Genomic DNA, 18,058 nt, shown 5'->3' with positions numbered 1-18,058 from the left:
TTAAAGAACGACAAGATTGACTACAAGCACCCAAAAAATGAACTTCTCTCTGGAGCTGCAAATATATTTCTAGCAATTGCAGGAATAACTGGACAAGAAGATGACATACTAGATCTAGTTGAGAGTATAGAAAATGCGTGCAGGCTACAAAAGTTAGAGAACGAACATATAGATTATATCACAGATAAAATTCAGTTGATTATTACATCGCTCTCTTATAACAAGAATGTAGTAGTGAGCTGCGGTAACATAGATTTTTGGATAAGATCAAGTGGCAAGGAAGATCTTTTCTTTCAAATCGATATTATCTACGGATTTGACGATAAAAAGCATGGGATTTCTCTATATATAAACAGCGGGCATGCTTCTTTGAGAATTCTTCAGCTATCCTCTATACCTGCACATATTAAAAACAAGTATGAAGAAATTAGAAAAATATGTTGTAAAGAAGAGAACTACATGACATGCGCCATTGGTCAGTATATTGAGAGAAGCTTAGAAGAGTTAAAAAATTCAGATGCAGAAAACGAAAGTTATAATCTATCGAAATACAAGCAGATTTTAGATTTAGGGCATGAGAACATATCTAAGATATTCTTGCAGGGAAGGCTTACTGATATTGACTGCAAGTCCTTTATTATAAAGAACTTTATAATATACTCTGCAGACAAGAACTTAGGCTTAGATGACCCTGCAATACGCATTACTGCTAATATTCTGGGGTCTGTCCCACTGAATGACCCTGCTACCAGAAATAGCATGATCTTAAGCTTTTATTTCCATCCCACCTGGCAGACGTACTATCCAAAACTTGGGTTTGCACAATCTGAGCATGTGCAAAAAGGACAACTCAGTGAGCTAGAGTTATTTGGTGTATACGAATATATACTAGAGCAGAAGTCAGCACGCCTTGCAGTAGACTCTCTCATCACGTATATAAAGCTGGAAACAAATAATTATAATATGTTTTTCTCTCTATCCGAATATGAAGTCTCTAAAATGCTCTTTAATATTATAGTAGAAGAAGGAAAAATAAGTTGTTTTACAGAACTTAGGGGTGTATTTGAAGTGTATGTGAGGCCTACAGAGAAAGAGTATGTTAACTTTATCTACACTACTTGGTTCATTTTTGTATGCGAAATGTCTCCTCTTCCCTTGGAGATTACTAAAATACTTTACAGCTTTATAGACTGTTATAATTTGCATGACAGAAGCAACAGACTAAAAAATTACAAGCACTGCATATACATTGCTTTATGTGTTCTAGAAGAAGAAAAAAGTCTTTTTTGCCTAGAAGGCAGTGACACAAGTATGGACAACTATAAAAAGATGGTACAGTTCTTAAAAAATGCCATAGATAAATAAATTACGAAAAGAATGAACTGTTTGGTATAGAATTCTGGTGGGTTGAATTAGTCCATCCATAATTTGTGATTTCATCACTTTCTACTACAATCATCAGATGATTATTTGTTCATTTAGTCCTGGCTATGTTGCTGCATCCCTTCTAGCTCTATTAAAAGTATCCAAAATAAAAGCATAGTGATCTATTCTTAACCTGATTAAACTATCTAGCACCAGAATAAACAGTATATATATGCAGAAGATAGTAAACTAATTTAAGTATCCTTTAAGCAAAAGAATTTATTGAAGATTCTTTTACTATAAAAATAAAAGGTCTTCACTTAATTCGGGCTGTAATGGGCTACTGTTTTTTTAAAGTGAATTAATGAAAACTCTACGGATTTAAAATAATTTACAAACTATATATAAACATAGATGAAGAGTTTTTTTATAAACATTCTTATTTATTATTTGGAAGCATCCTCTTTAGAAGAGTCAATCGCAGCCTTTTTGTCTTTCGGATTTGGATTTGCAGACTTTGCATCTTCACCTGCTTTATCTTTGGCTGGGTCTGCTTTATCTTTTGTTACATCTGCTGCCATACCTACTGCAGCACTAGCTAGCGCACCCTGTGGTGTTTTGCTAGCAAAATCCGCAGTTTTATTTAAAGCAGCTGTAGGAGAAGGTAGACCGAATGAGTATACTAGTTTTAATGAAAGAAGTAAGCATATAACTGAAAGAACTCGCATGAATTTCTAAGGATTTCGTTATTAAATACAAAATATTATTTACACCAATAGAGCTGTAGTATGCACACCCAATCCAGTGCAATAAATATCTTGATTAAAGAATAAGAAACCTAATACTTTACTTCTAATTACGTAAAGGTAAATACCCAATCATATACATTGTTTTCTCATTGAAATCGAAGCATCTTTTGAGCAGTCACATAAATATATAATTCACTTGTCTTTTTATAGTAGAGAAAGCCCCTTCTATAAAACCCTAATGTCAAATATTTATTGGGCACAGAAATATGCAAATATAATTGGTCCATATGCATGTCGGCATATTCGGATTCTCTGCCCAATAAGTACGCAGGTATTTCCTGAGATACACATAAATTCAAGAAAAAACAGTATCATAGCCGAAATCTATTAGAAAATTCACTGAATATATAGCTGTGCTTTAGCTATGAAGCATTCTAGATTATTCTATAATGATCTTTACAATGCTTAGTTTAATGCAAGTATCTCACTGTAATCTAGTATTTGGGAGTATCCCGTGTATATGCACAGTGCTTTGTGTATGTGAAGTACTAAGCGTTAGATAAAATTTTATTGCTGTTTTCTCATGGATGGAAATAAAGACAGACCAAGAGAAGTATCCAGCACAGACGGAGGAAGAAGGCACAGAAGGGACAATGAAATTGTAAGAGATCCCAGGTTCTTTAACAGAGAAATTAACCCTTTGTATCTGGCAGAGGCATATTCCTTTCTGTATGACAAAGAAGAGGAGCAGCTAGCAGAAAAACAGAAAAGAGGAGAAGACGTAAAAAAACAGCTGGAAAGAGTAGAGGCCAGAAAGAGGCTGTTGCACTTAAAAAGACTGCAAAAAGAAGCCAGAGAGACTGAGATGGAAAGAGTAAAAGAAGGAAAGACTCCATTCTATCTTTCACGCAAGCAAGCAAAGGTCATGCAGACACTCCACACAGCTAAGACAAAAGGGGTAGACCATGTGCTTAGCAAATTGAAGAAAAAACAGAAAGAAAGAGACAATAAATCCAGGAGAGCATACGAATAGAGAATCCAGCTGGATGGTAGGTGTTAAATAAATCAAGACGTATTTAGAGGTTTAAAATCATCTGATGCAAATATGAATTCACATTAAGAGGCTTACAGCAAGAATTATTCTGGTGCAAATCCACACTGTCCAAATAAAAATTGTCTTGTTGAAATATATGCACGAGTACCAGTAGGGTCCTTAATTGCATAATATACGGGTTTAAGTCCTTTCCTGTATAAAAGCACTGAAGTAGGCTGTCACATATTATTTGCAAAAGCACTCCTGCAGAAACAGTGCACCAAAAATAAATCCAGCAAGAAATACGCAAGTATAACATAAACTAGAGGTAGATTTATTAAATGCAAATGAAGCAAAATTATCAAAAGGCCTGAATGTAATTTTAGCAGAAATCCTGCTATATTATGATAGTAGATTGTATGCAGCAACTAGGCGTATACTAATTATATGTGCATACTTCTATTATAAAGGCATTGTAGTTGTCCAGTAGACTCTATTAGAAGCTACAGAGGAGCAGCTTGGTATGGCTTTAATTCCACATAAAGCGCAAACATGTAATTTAGAATGAATAGAAGTGTAACTCCAACAATTATCTTCAAATTATCAGTAATCTCAACGAACCCATTCTCCTCTTGCTCTGTTTTCTCCATCTCCGCTTGCATGTTTCAGTAGCTTTCATAATAAGCATATTGAAACATTTAGAAGAGAATTTAAAAATGCAGTCTGAGAGAGCTCAGAGTTCCATTACACTGCAGAGCAACCCAAACACAAAGAAAATAGAAGAAGAGGGGCAGGTGTATTTTGAGATATATACAAAGGATGGATTTGCTAGGAGCATTTCATCTCCGGTCCCTCTTACAAAATCGCACATACTGCCAGGCCGATTCATTAGGATGCTTGATACAGACGATGCTCCAGATATTTTCTCAAAAACCCGCATACTGTACAGTATAAGCAGCAACAGGAATTCACATGTATTTCTGGGCGTACACACAAGCACACAGCAGCAAATGGTTATTAAAATCATTAGCACAAGAATTCCAGAAAATCAGAGCCAAGCAAAGAATGAAACACAGATTCTTCCACTTCTCAGACACAAGAGCATCATAAAGTACATTGGAGCAAAGACCTTCCTGAGCACAGTCACCATATATTTAGAGTACTTCAAAGGAACAGACTTATTCTTTCTTATAAAGAAAAATAAGATACTTCCAGCTGGGCTTGCATTGAAGATCTTTAGAGAGCTTGCAGATGCCATAAAGTACTTGCATGTAAACAGGATATGTCATCTGGATATTAAGCCAGAAAATATCATGATAAATAGCAGGATGCAAATTAAGCTGATAGACTTTGGTCTAGCACAGAAGTCATTGAAGAATGGCTTAGTTGAGTCGTATGGTGGCTCCATAAATTATGCGTCCCCAGAGGCCCGGAAAGGAGGAGTGTATAATGGATTTCTGGCAGACTCCTGGTCATGCGGGGTGGTTCTGTTTGTCATGGTTAATGGGTTCTTTCCAAGTTCCTGCCGAACACCCTCTCTTCCGCATGTTCCTGTGAAGATAATTCAAATTATTCAGAAATTGCTTGCTATTTCCCCTGAGGCAAGATCACCAATCTGTTCATTGGATTTAGAATAAATAAAGGAAAAGTAGGGGAATTATGCAAATGGATGGCGCGGGTAGCGAAAAATTTAACAGATTCCTTGACACAGTCCAGGAAATAAATAATGGGATAGAGGAGGCAGGCAGAATATACATTGAGTACACTGCAGCACACGACTATCTTGTGAGCAGAGGAGCCGAGTACAAGCAGCTAGTCAAAGAGCAAGCGGAAATCACAGAAGCATTTAACACGCAAGTGCTTGATGTGACAAAGCAGATAGAGCAGCTATTGGAAAAGTCAAAGAGCTCACTCACCAATCAGAAGCAGCACCATATTGAGGGGCTGACAGAAAGAACCAACAGAATAATCAAAGCATTCTCAGCTGAAAAGCTGAAAAGACTCAGCAAAGAGCACGAACGGCTGAGGGAGCAGTATTTAATCGCAAATCCAGAAGCAACCTCAGAAGAACTCGAGAAAATAGCAAGCGGCCCAGCAGGAAAAGAGCTAATAAAGAATACCTTTGGCTCAAGTGACAGAAAAGCCATGCAGATCGAAGATGCTCTGGAGAAGAACAAAAATATCACAAAACTACTTGAAGACATAAAAGAGCTAGAAATTCTATCCCGGCAGCTGCAAAACACTCTTACAATATCAGGCACCTACCTAAAGCCAATCCAAAACGCATCCTATCTCTCTATAAAAAGAACTGAAGGTCTCAACCAAAACATAGAAAGTATGACAGTAAAAAGAAGAAGACGAAAGGGTCTCAAATTGCTTAGCCTGTTGCTACTTTTTACCATTGGGCTAATTGTAGTTGGGTATACCACAAAGATATTCAAGTTATTTAAATAAACAGATACAAATCATGCTGTCTCTGCTTCTTCCCAACCGATATATATTTGTATCACTTTCTACTGCACAAGCACATTCTTCTGTGCGTATTAAAATAAAGTCAAAACAAGAAGAAATATCAAGTGACCCAGAATAGCACACGCACAATACACAAAATTAATACTATTCTGGTTAACACATACCTGTTATATCCGTGTCCAAATAAAGCAGCTCTTTTTTGTCAATACAAACAGTCACAGTCATTGGCAGGGATAAATAAGCGCATGAAAGCTTTCTCGAAGGGCTAGTTTTATGAACAATTTTCAAATATATTTCAATTTAGCAGAAGACAGCCAGATATATGCACTGCATGCAAAAAATAGGAATCCATGCATGCAGCATGCCAGCACAATAAAGACTAATTTAGTAATGTGTATTTTATTTTGTAATGACTCTTGCAACTTATAAATATAAAATCCAAAAACAAGCCTAGTCAGTCACTTGAAGTTGCTTGCACTGTTTTTCAGCTTGAAAATTACTATTTCACAGGAGAACAGTGTAAATAGCAAATGATTTCAGACAACCAATGAAAATGCGGTAGTTCTGCTCTACTAGATACTACACTTTATAGCTCAAAAAGAAATAGTCGCACTAGGATTATTTCTTAATTAATGCATTACACTGAGCCTGTTACATTTTGTGGTGGAATGGGCAGGTCTTGTGTGCTTGGAACTAATGTATAGTATAGTTGAGCAAATCCGCTTCCAGTTAGAAGTGTAAAACCCAAACCCATGATGATAATTGAAGCATAGTCATACCAAGACTTTCCGTGTTTATTAGTGATGTGCTTGTTGGCTATCACAAGAATAGTGGGAATGAGAAAGGAAATGCATGAAGTAACTAATGATGTAAACAGCTGAATAATGTATGTCAGCTGAGCATCCAACAGGACAATAGCTGCAGTGCCTGCAAATATAGCTGACCCAATGATATACCGTAGATATATCTCTCGTGTAAGCTCTGGTAAATCACTACTTTTTTCTGTGTTTAGACCTATTAGAGTGGATAGACCTTTTTTTACACGCAGTGGTATTTTTGAGCTAATCCACCTGCATGCATTTGCGAATGAAGAAGCGCATTTTGCAATAATCCTATTCTGTCCTATCTTGCGGATGTAGAAGAATGGATCAAACTTGCTTTCTCCCTCTGGAGTGTATGCCAGCCGCAAATACGTATCAACAACCAGCTTCCTAGAGGAATATGACTGCCATATAAATGCGCATAGAAGGATCAGACTAATTGCTAGCTTAAACACCACAAGAATCAGCTCAATGTAAATGCCAATATTTGTGTTTGCTTCTGGATCTGTGTAGTTCATGATGTCCTCCATTATGAAGAAGATATTCTTTCCTACTTGATTGAACCGGTTTGTGTATGCCAAAAAACATCCTAAAATTCCAATAAGGCCTGTTACAATATAAACCAAAAATATCCCTCTAATAATAGGTATGTTCATTGATGTTTTGCTGTCTAGCTTGGTTCTTACTAAGTAAACAGGAAGATTGTGCTGCGGATTGAACCCGAATGAAGCAATTGAAACAGAACCAATGAATTCCTGCAAAGAGAATTTCCTTCCCACCATGAACGCGAGTAGTGTAATGGGCTCTAAGTCTTTAGGTGGAGAAATTACCATTATACGCAACATCACAATTATTGATAGAAGAATTAGCAATGAAAAGCAAGCACACACAGATATTCTTTGCATGACTCGGCTGTCCCCAGGCGCTCTTTGCACAAGATATTTCCAGAACATAAAGAAAATCCCTCCACACACGACTATCTTGCACATCAATTCAGCCCCTGATGACCCACCTGCCAGTCGCATGCCAACTTCAATTATGCTGTACAGCCATTTTATAATAAGAGACTGGTACACAACTAAAGGCACTGTAGTCTTTAAAAATAACAGAAATGTAATTATATGCTTGATGGCTTCAGAGCTTGGGTTTACCATCCAGATAAACGTGACCTGCTTTGAGAATACAATGCCTCTTTCTCTTTCATCACTAATGCAGGATTGGTATCTGTGGTAAACACATTGAGTAACACTCAGTATACTCACAGAAGAAAGAATTGTAGCACACAGAAAGGAAAGAAACCCGCCATTAGCAAACGCAGTGTACAAGAAGATAACCCCAGCCCCCACCATAGAGCTAACCACAGTTATAAATAAATTTATACCAGATATGTATTTTTTGTCTCTGACATCATTCAGTTCACTATGCTCTGGCTGCTCTTTAAATACTTGAGCAGCTTCATAGTCATATACTGCAGGATTTTCGGTTTTATGCACTGAGCTACCTTGTGCATAACAATTCATTTCATTGTTAACTGTATATGTACGCCCCATGAATAAAAGTTTTCGAATAAAGCATTTAAATAGATTGTGTTAGATTAAAAGAAACTTGTCTGTCATTAATTTTGACATAAACATTTAGATCTTTTCTTAATTTTTGTAATTAAAGATAACATATCCTTCTATGGACACTTTTTCTTTTCTGCAGTTTCTTCTGTCTCTGTGCATGCCATATTGCATACAGCACATATGCATTAAATATAATGACTTCTTGCAGCGTATGAAAAACACTTTTATCTCCAATTTATTTGCATAAGAATTAAAATGTAGTGTACGTATCTCTAATAAATCTAGTAGTTCGCAGTGCTTTGGAATGGAAAAAAAGAAAGACTATCGCAAATTGTACAGTTTATTTAGATGCTGTCTGCGATCTCTTTTATTTGGAGCAGGGCCCATGGAATAAACAGGCTGGCAAGATTCATCTAAAGGCCTGCTTGTATATAGCTACGCTCTCATAGGATGGAATTCTTTTATGGACAGATTCATGCACTTTTACAAACTCAGGCAGCTTTTCCTCAAACTCCTTGGTGTATTCGCTGTTTATGACAATGTAGTGATAGTCGTGTGGCCCCAGCAGCATAATATTGTCTACCATGCAGGACTTTGCTGTATCATGCTCTTCTATTCGCAGCTTGTACTCTGGGCTCTGGAATCTCTTTTTTCTTTGCAGTGCCTCTATCATGGGAAGAATATTCGGGTTATTATCCAAGGATCGCGTGATGACTCTTTTATGGCCCAGGTGAGTAGTCAGGGGAAGCATGTACGGTGTAAACGTGTTTAGCACAAATATTGGGGCATCTTTCCTTGACAGTCTAAAGTAGCACTCGCTCCTGAGGTAGTCAATGGGTCTGGATATATTCTGGTGATCTAGCCCTATGAGTATTCCTATAATGAAGTTCCCAATGAAGACGTACTTTGAAAAGACAAGTCTCTTAAGGATGCTTACATTCCCAGGGCTTGAAAAGAAAGAACTCTTCTTTTTCTGCGGATATTTCCCGGAGGCCTTCCCGTCTGAAAGTGAACTTCCCAGCTTCTTAAGCTCCTGTGCGATAATTATATTCAGGAAGGGAAGGATCGGCAGCAAGAAGCGCATTTCCTTGTGGGCAATCAGCCCGTGAGCAATCAGATACACCATGGGGCATATCATCTGTATAGCTCGCCAGTTGTACTCTGGGCTCAGCATGCTAATGACAAGCATGCCTGTGTATCCCCCAAGCAAAACAGACAAGAAAAAGAAGACATACATGAAGGGAAGTGTTCCAAACAGGTGAGACACTTTGTACTTCATGTTGATTCTGTAGAACTCAACCATGCTGCAGACAAACTCCTTATAGAACAAAGAGTCAACAAGGATGCACGCTGCAAGTGCACATATTCCAGATAGAATATTTGGCAGACTAATAATCCGGCTGTGCTGCAAGTATACATGTGCGTATCTGAGCACATTCTTTACCTGTTTCTCCTTGCTTCTCCAGGCCTTGTCAAAAGAAAGTATTTCCTGGTATGCAGAGTGCATCCAGGCACAGGATATGGTAAGAATGGAGGTGGGCCTAAGGTATATCATAAACACGGATAGGAATACGCTTATAAGATGGGATATAATCTTTTTGTTTTTGTCTTTGCACTGACCACTGCTAAGCAGCCTGTAGAATATGTATATGCTAATTGAAGACTCAAATGAGTTAATATGAGAGCGAGTGGAATATAGCCACAGCCCAATATTCAGAAGAGTCGTGATTATTATCTCTGTTGGCACACCAGACTGCACGTTATACAGAATCTTGTATGACATGATGGTGCTGTAGTCACCAATTGCAGAGATGCATGCTGTCACTGCCTTCACCAAATATGGTGCGTACGCCATAAACACCAGTCCGTCATTGTGTCCATTTGAGGAGTATGTCCTGATAAGTCTGTCAATGTACATGGAGGAGCTGTGGAATATCTTCAAAGGCACCATGAATAGGCACACGTACACGAATGACCTAACGCCAAAGAACCACTCCCAGGTATACACCTTCTTATTGAGAATAACCGACATGGCTACCTCCACAGACTGAAAATACTCGTCAGGCTCGAAATGGGTCTTCATCAAGGCGGAGTTTATGAGGCGGAACCCGAATAGAAGAGGGAAAACGAAGGGTGCTGTAGCGAGTGTCTGCAGCATTGTAATTAAAACAATTTTAATTTTTAATTTAATTATTTTATTTTCCTTTCCTCTGTTTCTTCTGCTTCTTTGCAGATGTTTTTCTTTTCTTCTTTGGTTCTGGCAAAGAATCTTCTTTTTCAGCCAGGCTGTTCTGCTGCTGGATTATCATCTGGTGGGAAATGGATGCCCTTCTGATCGATCTGTGCGGAGTGCTTGGGGGAAGAACAGTAGTCTCAGGCCTTTCCACAGCAGCAGATGTGTCCATGTTCTCTTCAGTCTCTTCCTGTGCATTTTGGCAAACGGCAATAGGCTCTTCCTTTACTGGGCAACTATTCAAGATGGACTGGTCTGCAGGACGCTCAGTAGCTGCATCTGTCTTTTCTTCTGGCTGTTCAGCTTCTGCAGGCACAGACTGTTCAATGAGGGTGTGCTCATCAATGGCGCAAGGCATCTCTGAGACAGCAGATTTATCATCCACTTCCTGGTCTACCTCTAGCTCATCTACAATGTTCTCTTGCACTGTCTGTTCTATGCCTAGATCTTCTGCTGTATTTGCAGAGGTCTCCTTAGGGTCTTCTGGTGCAGAGCCGTTTACGCTAGTGTCTTGAGCATTCTCAGTAGTGCAGATATCTTCATCCTGAGCAATTTCTGCAGGTGTCTCTATCTGTGTCTCCTCAACTGCAGGCACTTCCTCCTGGGCCTGCACTTCCTGCGGAACTTCTGCAGTTGGTTTCTCTAAATCGTTTGAGGAAAATTCCTTCTTGTCTGTATCCATGCAGCGTGCTCCTGCCTGTATATTTTCCTCCTCTGCAGCCGGTTCCTGTGAGGCCGTGTTTGGCTCATACGGGATGCCCTCAAATATGCTTATTCTGGACATATTGTACGTTGTGTCCTCTGCCTGCATTGGATCCTCTTTTGCCTGCAGATTCTGCAGCTCAACAACAGACTCAACCACATGCTCAGTTGACTCTAAAGCATCTTCCTGGCACATTTCTATCTGTGTTTCTTCACAGGGCATCTCAGTCTGGGTTGTGTCCTCCTTTGCAGCAGTTAGAGTACTCTCTTCCTCAATACACTCAGCCTCCTTCATTTTCTGGAGTCTCTCCTCCTCTTCCCTCTTAATATCATCAGAGTGCATCTCTGGCTCCAGCTCTTTGTCTGTGTCCTCGGACTCTCCATCCAGCTCCATTACCAGATCCCGAAATTGGTTCATTATCTGCTGGGTGTTCTCCTGCACGCCAGGAAGGTCTTGCATATTCAGCCCGCTTAGCGACAGATTCTCCCATATTTCATCCTTTGTGCTTCCATCTATTGTGTATGTCTTGTTTTTCATGTCGTTGCTAAAACTTTCATCAGACCGATAGAACCCATCAGAGTCATGCTCTGCTATTTCCTCCATCTCAACAATTTCCTGCCGTATTATTGGGTATGCTGGCATGCGCTTAACTTCCTTTTCTTTCTTTATTTCCGTCACGGTTTTCGTTATTCTAAAGAGTCTTTCAGCTGCCTCAATAATGCACGGGTAGTGTATCTTTACTTCTGTCGTAATTATTTCTCCGTTCATTTTAATCTTCCCAGAGGCAACGCGCAGAGTGTTTTTCTTGTAATCAATTATACACTCCAGTGCCTCAGAGTGTGTAAGTTTCACGTCTGCTGTGCTTACTGTACCAATCGTGCACAGCTCCCCAATAAAATTCACCTTCTTTGGCTCTTCATTTCCGCAAAGTAACTCTAGCGTGTATTCTTCTGTCCGGTGCTCTGCAACTTCTGCCATGCAAAATAAAAAAAGAATAATATTTACAAAAAAACACCCAGTACGGGACTCGAACCCGCGGCCCTCAGATTAAGAGTCTGATGCTCTACCGACTGAGCTAACCGGGTACATATGTATTGATTCATCACGCTCTATCCGGATATAAACCAGACTCTTTTTCCTTCTGCCTCCAAACCCTACTGATATGTGGCACGCAGAAAGGCCCTAGGTAAAGAATATGTGCTGCAGTAATGCGATAATATTAGGAAATTGTATAGCCTTTTTATAGTATGTATTTTGATGGGAGACCATTTATTTCATATTGCATGCATGCTGTGCATTTTGGAAATCTTATGGGGAATGCCCCTGCTATTTATATTCAGTCTAGTGGCTTGCACTTGCAATTTCTGGTGAAAAAATAAAAATATTATATTTGGGCTTTAGTCATGTGCTTGCTCAAGTGAAACTATGTGCGCATGCAGGACCTGCATGGATATAAGCCACACTGTGTGTACATATATATGTTTGTGCTATTTTAGATGAGATGTCTTTGCGGAGTGTGTATGGTTTATCTGAGAGAATAAGCTAAATTATCCAGCTATTTATGTTTTCATTCGTATTTGTGCAGTACATGTGGGTGTATAGTATATATTAGTTTATTCTGATTTTGTCTCTTTATGGGAAATTATTTATTTTCTTGGGGATTATTTAATTTCTTCTGTGTATGCCTATAGTGGGCTGAAGCAGAAAGAGAATATTAAAATATGCAAGATTATTGCATGACAGGTAGACACCAGTATATGCATAGAATGGACACAGTTACTGATATGTATTTATTTGGCGTCTTGTATATAAGTGAGTAATAGATTGTACAATTATGTATATGCCTTTTTGTGTTTAACGTATTTCAGTAGACAGTTCATGAAAGTTCTTTAAGAGACACAGAAATATATTTTGTATTTTGGCTACTGCCCTATGTATGATCTTTGCAGGACCTCTGGATATATGCATATTAGAACCACGGAGCATATGCACAGAATAATGCAAATTAGGAAAATAAGCAGGAGAAGGTCCATATTGTAAATGAACCTGGCAAACCGCGATATGATATGTGCTGCAAATGCCACCCTCTCTTCAAGCTTTCCTATGAATATATGCAAAAAAGACGGGTCATTTTTGCTTCTTCCAATAAGCCCCCCTTCTTTTACTTTTTCTGCCATGGTAATTAGGCAATTCTCCATGCGCTCTTTGTAGCTGCATATTTCCATTTGGTTTGCAGTACATATTAAGTGGTTGTGTATCTTAGGGATGTACGAGTGCATGTACCACTCAAAGACCGCATTATCTCCATCATCATTAAACCTCTTTAATATCTCTGCCATGTTGCACATCTGCGTGAGCAGAGTATCAATGCAGACAGGAGGCCCATCAGGCCGCAGAAAGGAGAATAACTCTCCAATAAATGGCTTAAAGCCGCGGTACCCACTGTTGTCCCTTGTTTTTATTAGAATGCTCTCTTCAAGGTATTGAATAGGGGATAATAATGTCTGTGTAGCCGTGTTACTCAGAAACTCCTGCAGGCAAAAGATCTCCTTTTCTGTAATTGGAATATTCTTAAGATTTGGTACAACTTCCCCCCGTTCATTGGATATTGCTAAATTCCCTCCATATTTTCTAATTGCTTCTATTGCTATGCTCAGTATAGATCTTGCTTCTTTGTCTTTTGCAAAGAGGTATTTATAGCTGAATATATTGTTGTTTTTTATACTACCTCTGTCAGGCTGGTCCTTTAAGCCAGTGCGCATGTCGTATAGGAGAAACTCAAATACTTCAGGAATCCTAAGCATTTCAGAGAGATGGTACGTATTAAGAAACTCATAGTACTTGTCTATGGCCTCCTGTGATGCAAGCACGTGTTCTACCATTGACAGGTCATCTATGATATTCACGGTGTCATTGAATGCCTTTATCATTTTGTTGCCTGTTAGCTCGTCGGTATCCAGCATGTCCTTTTTTTCATTCTGACTAAGCTCGTGGATGGCTCGAATTATAAAAATATTCGATGCTAGTTCTTTGAGTTGATTATTTTTATTCAAATTATTCAATATATATTGGTGCTTTGTAAATGTTCTTTTTAAAGCGGCATAATAATCTAATTTGTCTTCTATATTGTATTTGCATGTTCTTTTTGGCTTGAGTGTTGTAGAATCTTTTTCTGTTGTATTCATGTGTAGTGTAAAAAGTTTTTAAGAAAAAGTCATTTGATTTTAGAGTATTATAAATTTGTGTGCGCTCTTTATGTATTTTATTCCTTGTATTCTTCTGTCTTCTGCTGTATTACTTGTCGTTTTGATCTTGTTTTTGGCTTTATTGCATCTGGCTAACAAGACACTGGCTTTAGCTTTGTTTTCAGCTAAATTATTCTATGTGCCTTTAACTATGCGTCTATTGCAGGTACTGCAACCTCAATAATGCTCTAATTTTTGGCATATTCAAGTAGAGCTGATCCCTTTGTCTATTACTTTATAGTGTGGATTTTAAATGTTAATATTTTCTGCATGCACTGCGTGTGTTATTTTAAATGCTTTATTCATGTACATATATTGTGTGTTTTTCTTAATTGATATTCTAATTAAAGTAAGTGTGCTTATTTATTGAAGACCTGCATGGTTTATATTTTTAAGGCTGAGAATGAAAGCTTTTCATTTTTAGGCTTCTGCATGCACACTTATAGCAGAGACAAATAGAAAGAGAATAATTCTGTAAGTACAAGGAGAAGTGAAACTGTGCCTTTGTGGACACTGGTATCTGATAGCTCTAGTGTTATTGGTTTTTATTAACTATATTTGGACTATGCGCTGCCTGCATGTCTAATGTTCATTTAATATTCAGAGATAACAGAGCAAACCATAGCTATTTTCTGGGCGTCCTCTAAGTCAGGATGTACAACAGAGTGGCACACAATTGGGACAGGAGTATCTGAGAGTATCTCAGGAAGAGGGCTGCGCACTCTTACTTCCTTTTCCATGTAGTAGTACTTTCCTTTGTATGCGGTGATAATATTAGAAGCAAAGCACCATGCAAGTATCTTTCCGCATGCTATTCCAATATCAGCATCAATAGTATTAATGCTCTGGCTGAGTGCTTTTTTCACTGTTGCATCTACATCTATAGCACTAGTGTTGGACGAGCTATTCTCTCCACATTCAAGGAGCTTATTAAATGCTTTGAGAATGTGCCTTGCAAGCTTTGTTCTATTCTGTGTGTGCGTTGCAGGCCTTGAAAGAGTTTCAATATATGTCTTAGTATTTGGGATATAATTTGGGATGTAGTGCACTTTCTTAGCATTGTATGTCTCAATGGACACAATGATATTCAGCATGCAGTCTAGATTGCTGTGCGACTTGCTGTACGCCTGCAACAAGGCCGCGCCTAGCATAGGGCTAATAGGCAGGGAGAGGCACTTCTTTCCAAATGAGGTTAGTTCTTCTTCTGTTACAATTGAAAGCCTTTTAAGAGTCTCCAGCTCTGTGTCTATGGCGGTGAGTGGAGGTGCAGTGATGCATTGGACCCTTGCGATTCTACTTGGGCGCATTCCAGCCTTCAAAAGCGCAGACACCATTGGAAGCACCCGCTCTCTCTCAATTTCAGGCTCTCTATTACTGCCCATTTTTTCATATTCCACTGTAGTGTACACCCGATAGCACACTCCATTGCCAACTCTTCCGGTTCTGCCTCTTCGCTGATTGGCACTTTCCTTTGAAATAAGCACAGTACTGTACGTATACGTGTTTGTACTGTAGTTGTACTTCTTCTGCACCTCTCGCCCTCCATCAATAACGTACTTTACGTCTGGAAGAGTCAGAGAGGTTTCTGCCACATTTGTTGCTACTATGACAACATTAGAGCTGCCCAGGATTAGCTTCTGCGCCTCTTCTGTCGTATCACTGTGCAAAGAGTATACTTCTTTGTTGTTCATCTGCAGCTCTTCCCGCACTCTTTCTGTCTCTTCCTTTGTCGATACAAATGCCAGGATAGATCCATCTTCTTCATCAAGTGACTCTACTCTTCTTTTTAATTCATCCAGATAGTTGTACGCCCGCAGTGGAAGGTGGTGTATCTCCACGCTATGCATCTGGGTTTCAATCTGCACTTTGTTTATTTTAGCGCCTGATATGCTTGCTACTGCTGCCACATATTCATCTGTTATTGATGCGCTCATTAGCACAAGCCTTATATTTGTCTTAGCCACCAGCTTAGACAGAACAAGAAGTATTGTGTCCTGGTGCAGAGACCTTTCATGGACTTCATCTAAAACTATAACAGAATACTCTGACAGGAACGGGTCATCTGATAGCTCCTGCAGCAGAACCCCTTCTGTTAGAACAAGAATTTTTGTGGAGTCACATGCCTTTGTGTCGTATCGCATTCTGTACCCGCAGACACCTCCTATTCCCTGGTTCTGCTCCTGGGATATTCTATTCGCAACTGCATATGCTGACACTCGCCTTGGCTGCGTAATACATATCTTCTTGTGCTCTGCCAGCCCATTCTCGTATAAGAACTGGGGTACCTGTGTTGATTTCCCTGTTCCTGTTCCTCCTGTAATGATTGTGATGTGGTTGTTCTTCACGGAAGAGACAATTTCGTCTTCCATGTGGGTTATTGGAAGAGTGCTTGCTATCTCTCTGTTCTTTGAGTGCACCTTGTTCGTCTTTATAAGCTTCGCAGCCACGTCTGGCTTACTCTGCTTCACTGTGTGAGAGATCTCGTCATTTTCGCTGTCAGACAAAAGTTTTCTTTTTTCCGCTTTTTTCCATATAACTCCGTCACATAGCTGCTCACTGCTGACAGTTTTCAGAAGGTCAGATATGGACATCTTTGTGTCCTCGCTCTCTGGTGTAACTGGCTCTGCAGTTGAGACAGCTTGGTCTTTAGTGCTGGGCTCTTCTGCTTTCTCAGCTGCTGTCTTTTTATCTGTTTTTGCAACTGTTTTTTTGCGCCGCACCAGCAGGCTGGAAGATGTAAGAGTGCAGGACTTTATTTCCTGCGACTTGCTTTGCAATACTTTCAGTTGCTCAACCAAAGAATCTCGCTCTTTTTGTCTCTGCTTCTTTTCCAAGTATTTCTCAAGCAGCTTCTGTTTTTTCTTTCCAGACATTTTCTTTGCACAAATTTGCACTGTATATGAAATAATTATTTCCAGAAGAAATAATTTTCTAGAAAAGGAAATCTTCCATTTTGGTAAATTCCAAGGGCTATAAATTTCTTCTTTTGTTTTTGGGTATGAAGAAAGTAATGGCATTTCAGAAGGAACACACAATACAGACCAGCAAAAGGCGCGCGCCAGAGACATGGACGGAGACAATCCGGCCATACAACACCAAAGAGGCAAAGCATGATGAGATTAAAAGAGTTTCGTTAGAGACTTTAGGGTTCCTGCAGGGGGCAGCTCCTAAAACAAAAGTTATCGTAAGAAATAAACCTTTACCAGTACAAAGTATGCTCAGCTACATGTCATTATGTCCGTCCTTCATCAAAGTAGTGTATTTAATGGATGTAGAAGATGGGGTTATTCCTATGGAGGTGTACTCCAAAGATACTCATACGATCACTACAAACACAGCTGTCAAAAAAATACGGTATGCTAGCTGCATGGCACAGGCAGTGACTGAAGTGGATAAGTCCCTTAAAATACGGCAGGGCCTGTTCCAGATATCAGATCAGCTAGTGCCCATCTATGATATAACCCAAAAAATGACAGTTAAACAGAGGCTGACAGTTGTGAATAAACTATTAGCAATAAGTATGTCACTCAATCATCCTGTGCTCAACAGGGATAGCATATTTATACATGAGAATAACTGTGATCTGTTATATATACCGGAGAAGAGAAAGACTACCGGTACAATGGAGTACATGGTGGGCTTGCTTGGATTATTAATGGACACATACACAATTATGGAAAGAGTCAAGATCATCCAGAATTTAGATGTAGAAAACAAAGAAGAGTTAGAAGGCCCTCTTAAAATAGCCTCAATAATATATGATGGAATGAGAAGTGAGGAGTGGAGGAGTGCGTATGCCACAGCATCACGATACATCCTTACCTACCTAGGTGCGCTTTAATAAATGTTCTATAACCAACAAATGCGAGTTC

General features: G+C 39.2%; 12 protein-coding genes and 1 non-coding gene across 13 annotated transcripts; 5 read left to right on the top strand and 8 right to left on the bottom strand.

The window, feature by feature from the left end:
• On the top strand, positions 1 to 1,365 carry NESG_01177 (uncharacterized protein; the record flags this gene model as incomplete). The annotated part of the gene is made up of 1 exon (XM_053048814.1): positions 1 to 1,365. A coding segment is annotated over one exon (1,365 nt), but the record flags the coding sequence as incomplete, so codon positions are not given.
• A 446-nt stretch (positions 1,366 to 1,811) lies between these two features.
• NESG_01176 (uncharacterized protein) lies at positions 1,812 to 2,093 on the bottom strand (the record flags this gene model as incomplete). The annotated part of the gene is made up of 1 exon (XM_053048813.1): positions 1,812 to 2,093. One exon carries the CDS (start codon positions 2,091 to 2,093, stop codon positions 1,812 to 1,814), a length of 282 nt encoding a protein of 93 aa, XP_052904618.1.
• A 604-nt stretch (positions 2,094 to 2,697) lies between these two features.
• NESG_01175 (uncharacterized protein) lies at positions 2,698 to 3,147 on the top strand (the record flags this gene model as incomplete). Its single annotated transcript, XM_053048812.1, has 1 exon — positions 2,698 to 3,147. The coding sequence occupies one exon, from the start codon at positions 2,698 to 2,700 to the stop codon at positions 3,145 to 3,147; it is 450 nt and encodes a 149-aa protein (XP_052904617.1).
• Positions 3,148 to 3,650: 503 nt separating this feature from the next.
• Positions 3,651 to 3,809, bottom strand: NESG_01174 (uncharacterized protein; the record flags this gene model as incomplete). The annotated part of the gene is made up of 1 exon (XM_053048811.1): positions 3,651 to 3,809. The coding sequence occupies one exon, from the start codon at positions 3,807 to 3,809 to the stop codon at positions 3,651 to 3,653; it is 159 nt and encodes a 52-aa protein (XP_052904616.1).
• Positions 3,810 to 3,863: 54 nt separating this feature from the next.
• On the top strand, positions 3,864 to 4,784 carry NESG_01173 (uncharacterized protein; the record flags this gene model as incomplete). The annotated part of the gene is made up of 1 exon (XM_053048810.1): positions 3,864 to 4,784. The coding sequence occupies one exon, from the start codon at positions 3,864 to 3,866 to the stop codon at positions 4,782 to 4,784; it is 921 nt and encodes a 306-aa protein (XP_052904615.1).
• Positions 4,785 to 4,812: 28 nt separating this feature from the next.
• On the top strand, positions 4,813 to 5,601 carry NESG_01172 (uncharacterized protein; the record flags this gene model as incomplete). The annotated part of the gene is made up of 1 exon (XM_053048809.1): positions 4,813 to 5,601. The coding sequence occupies one exon, from the start codon at positions 4,813 to 4,815 to the stop codon at positions 5,599 to 5,601; it is 789 nt and encodes a 262-aa protein (XP_052904614.1).
• Positions 5,602 to 6,256: 655 nt separating this feature from the next.
• On the bottom strand, positions 6,257 to 7,990 carry NESG_01171 (uncharacterized protein; the record flags this gene model as incomplete). Its single annotated transcript, XM_053048808.1, has 1 exon — positions 6,257 to 7,990. The coding sequence occupies one exon, from the start codon at positions 7,988 to 7,990 to the stop codon at positions 6,257 to 6,259; it is 1,734 nt and encodes a 577-aa protein (XP_052904613.1).
• A 424-nt stretch (positions 7,991 to 8,414) lies between these two features.
• On the bottom strand, positions 8,415 to 10,163 carry NESG_01170 (uncharacterized protein; the record flags this gene model as incomplete). Its single annotated transcript, XM_053048807.1, has 1 exon — positions 8,415 to 10,163. The coding sequence occupies one exon, from the start codon at positions 10,161 to 10,163 to the stop codon at positions 8,415 to 8,417; it is 1,749 nt and encodes a 582-aa protein (XP_052904612.1).
• A 37-nt stretch (positions 10,164 to 10,200) lies between these two features.
• On the bottom strand, positions 10,201 to 11,919 carry NESG_01169 (uncharacterized protein; the record flags this gene model as incomplete). The annotated part of the gene is made up of 1 exon (XM_053048806.1): positions 10,201 to 11,919. One exon carries the CDS (start codon positions 11,917 to 11,919, stop codon positions 10,201 to 10,203), a length of 1,719 nt encoding a protein of 572 aa, XP_052904611.1.
• Positions 11,920 to 11,953: 34 nt separating this feature from the next.
• NESG_01168 lies at positions 11,954 to 12,026 on the bottom strand. The gene has a single exon. It is a non-coding gene; the product is annotated as a tRNA-Lys (tRNA).
• An 837-nt stretch (positions 12,027 to 12,863) lies between these two features.
• NESG_01167 (uncharacterized protein) lies at positions 12,864 to 14,126 on the bottom strand (the record flags this gene model as incomplete). The annotated part of the gene is made up of 1 exon (XM_053048805.1): positions 12,864 to 14,126. The coding sequence occupies one exon, from the start codon at positions 14,124 to 14,126 to the stop codon at positions 12,864 to 12,866; it is 1,263 nt and encodes a 420-aa protein (XP_052904610.1).
• A 653-nt stretch (positions 14,127 to 14,779) lies between these two features.
• NESG_01166 (uncharacterized protein) lies at positions 14,780 to 17,059 on the bottom strand (the record flags this gene model as incomplete). The annotated part of the gene is made up of 1 exon (XM_053048804.1): positions 14,780 to 17,059. The coding sequence occupies one exon, from the start codon at positions 17,057 to 17,059 to the stop codon at positions 14,780 to 14,782; it is 2,280 nt and encodes a 759-aa protein (XP_052904609.1).
• Positions 17,060 to 17,184: 125 nt separating this feature from the next.
• On the top strand, positions 17,185 to 18,027 carry NESG_01165 (uncharacterized protein; the record flags this gene model as incomplete). Its single annotated transcript, XM_053048803.1, has 1 exon — positions 17,185 to 18,027. The coding sequence occupies one exon, from the start codon at positions 17,185 to 17,187 to the stop codon at positions 18,025 to 18,027; it is 843 nt and encodes a 280-aa protein (XP_052904608.1).
• Between the last annotated feature and the right edge of the window lie 31 nt (positions 18,028 to 18,058).

This window comes from Nematocida ausubeli (assembly GCF_000738915.1).
Source record: "Nematocida ausubeli strain ERTm6 chromosome Unknown supercont2.3, whole genome shotgun sequence".
Lineage (NCBI taxonomy): Eukaryota > Fungi > Microsporidia > Nematocida > Nematocida ausubeli.
Note: the sequence above shows the minus strand (reverse complement) of the source record. Positions and strands in the feature narration are given on the sequence as shown.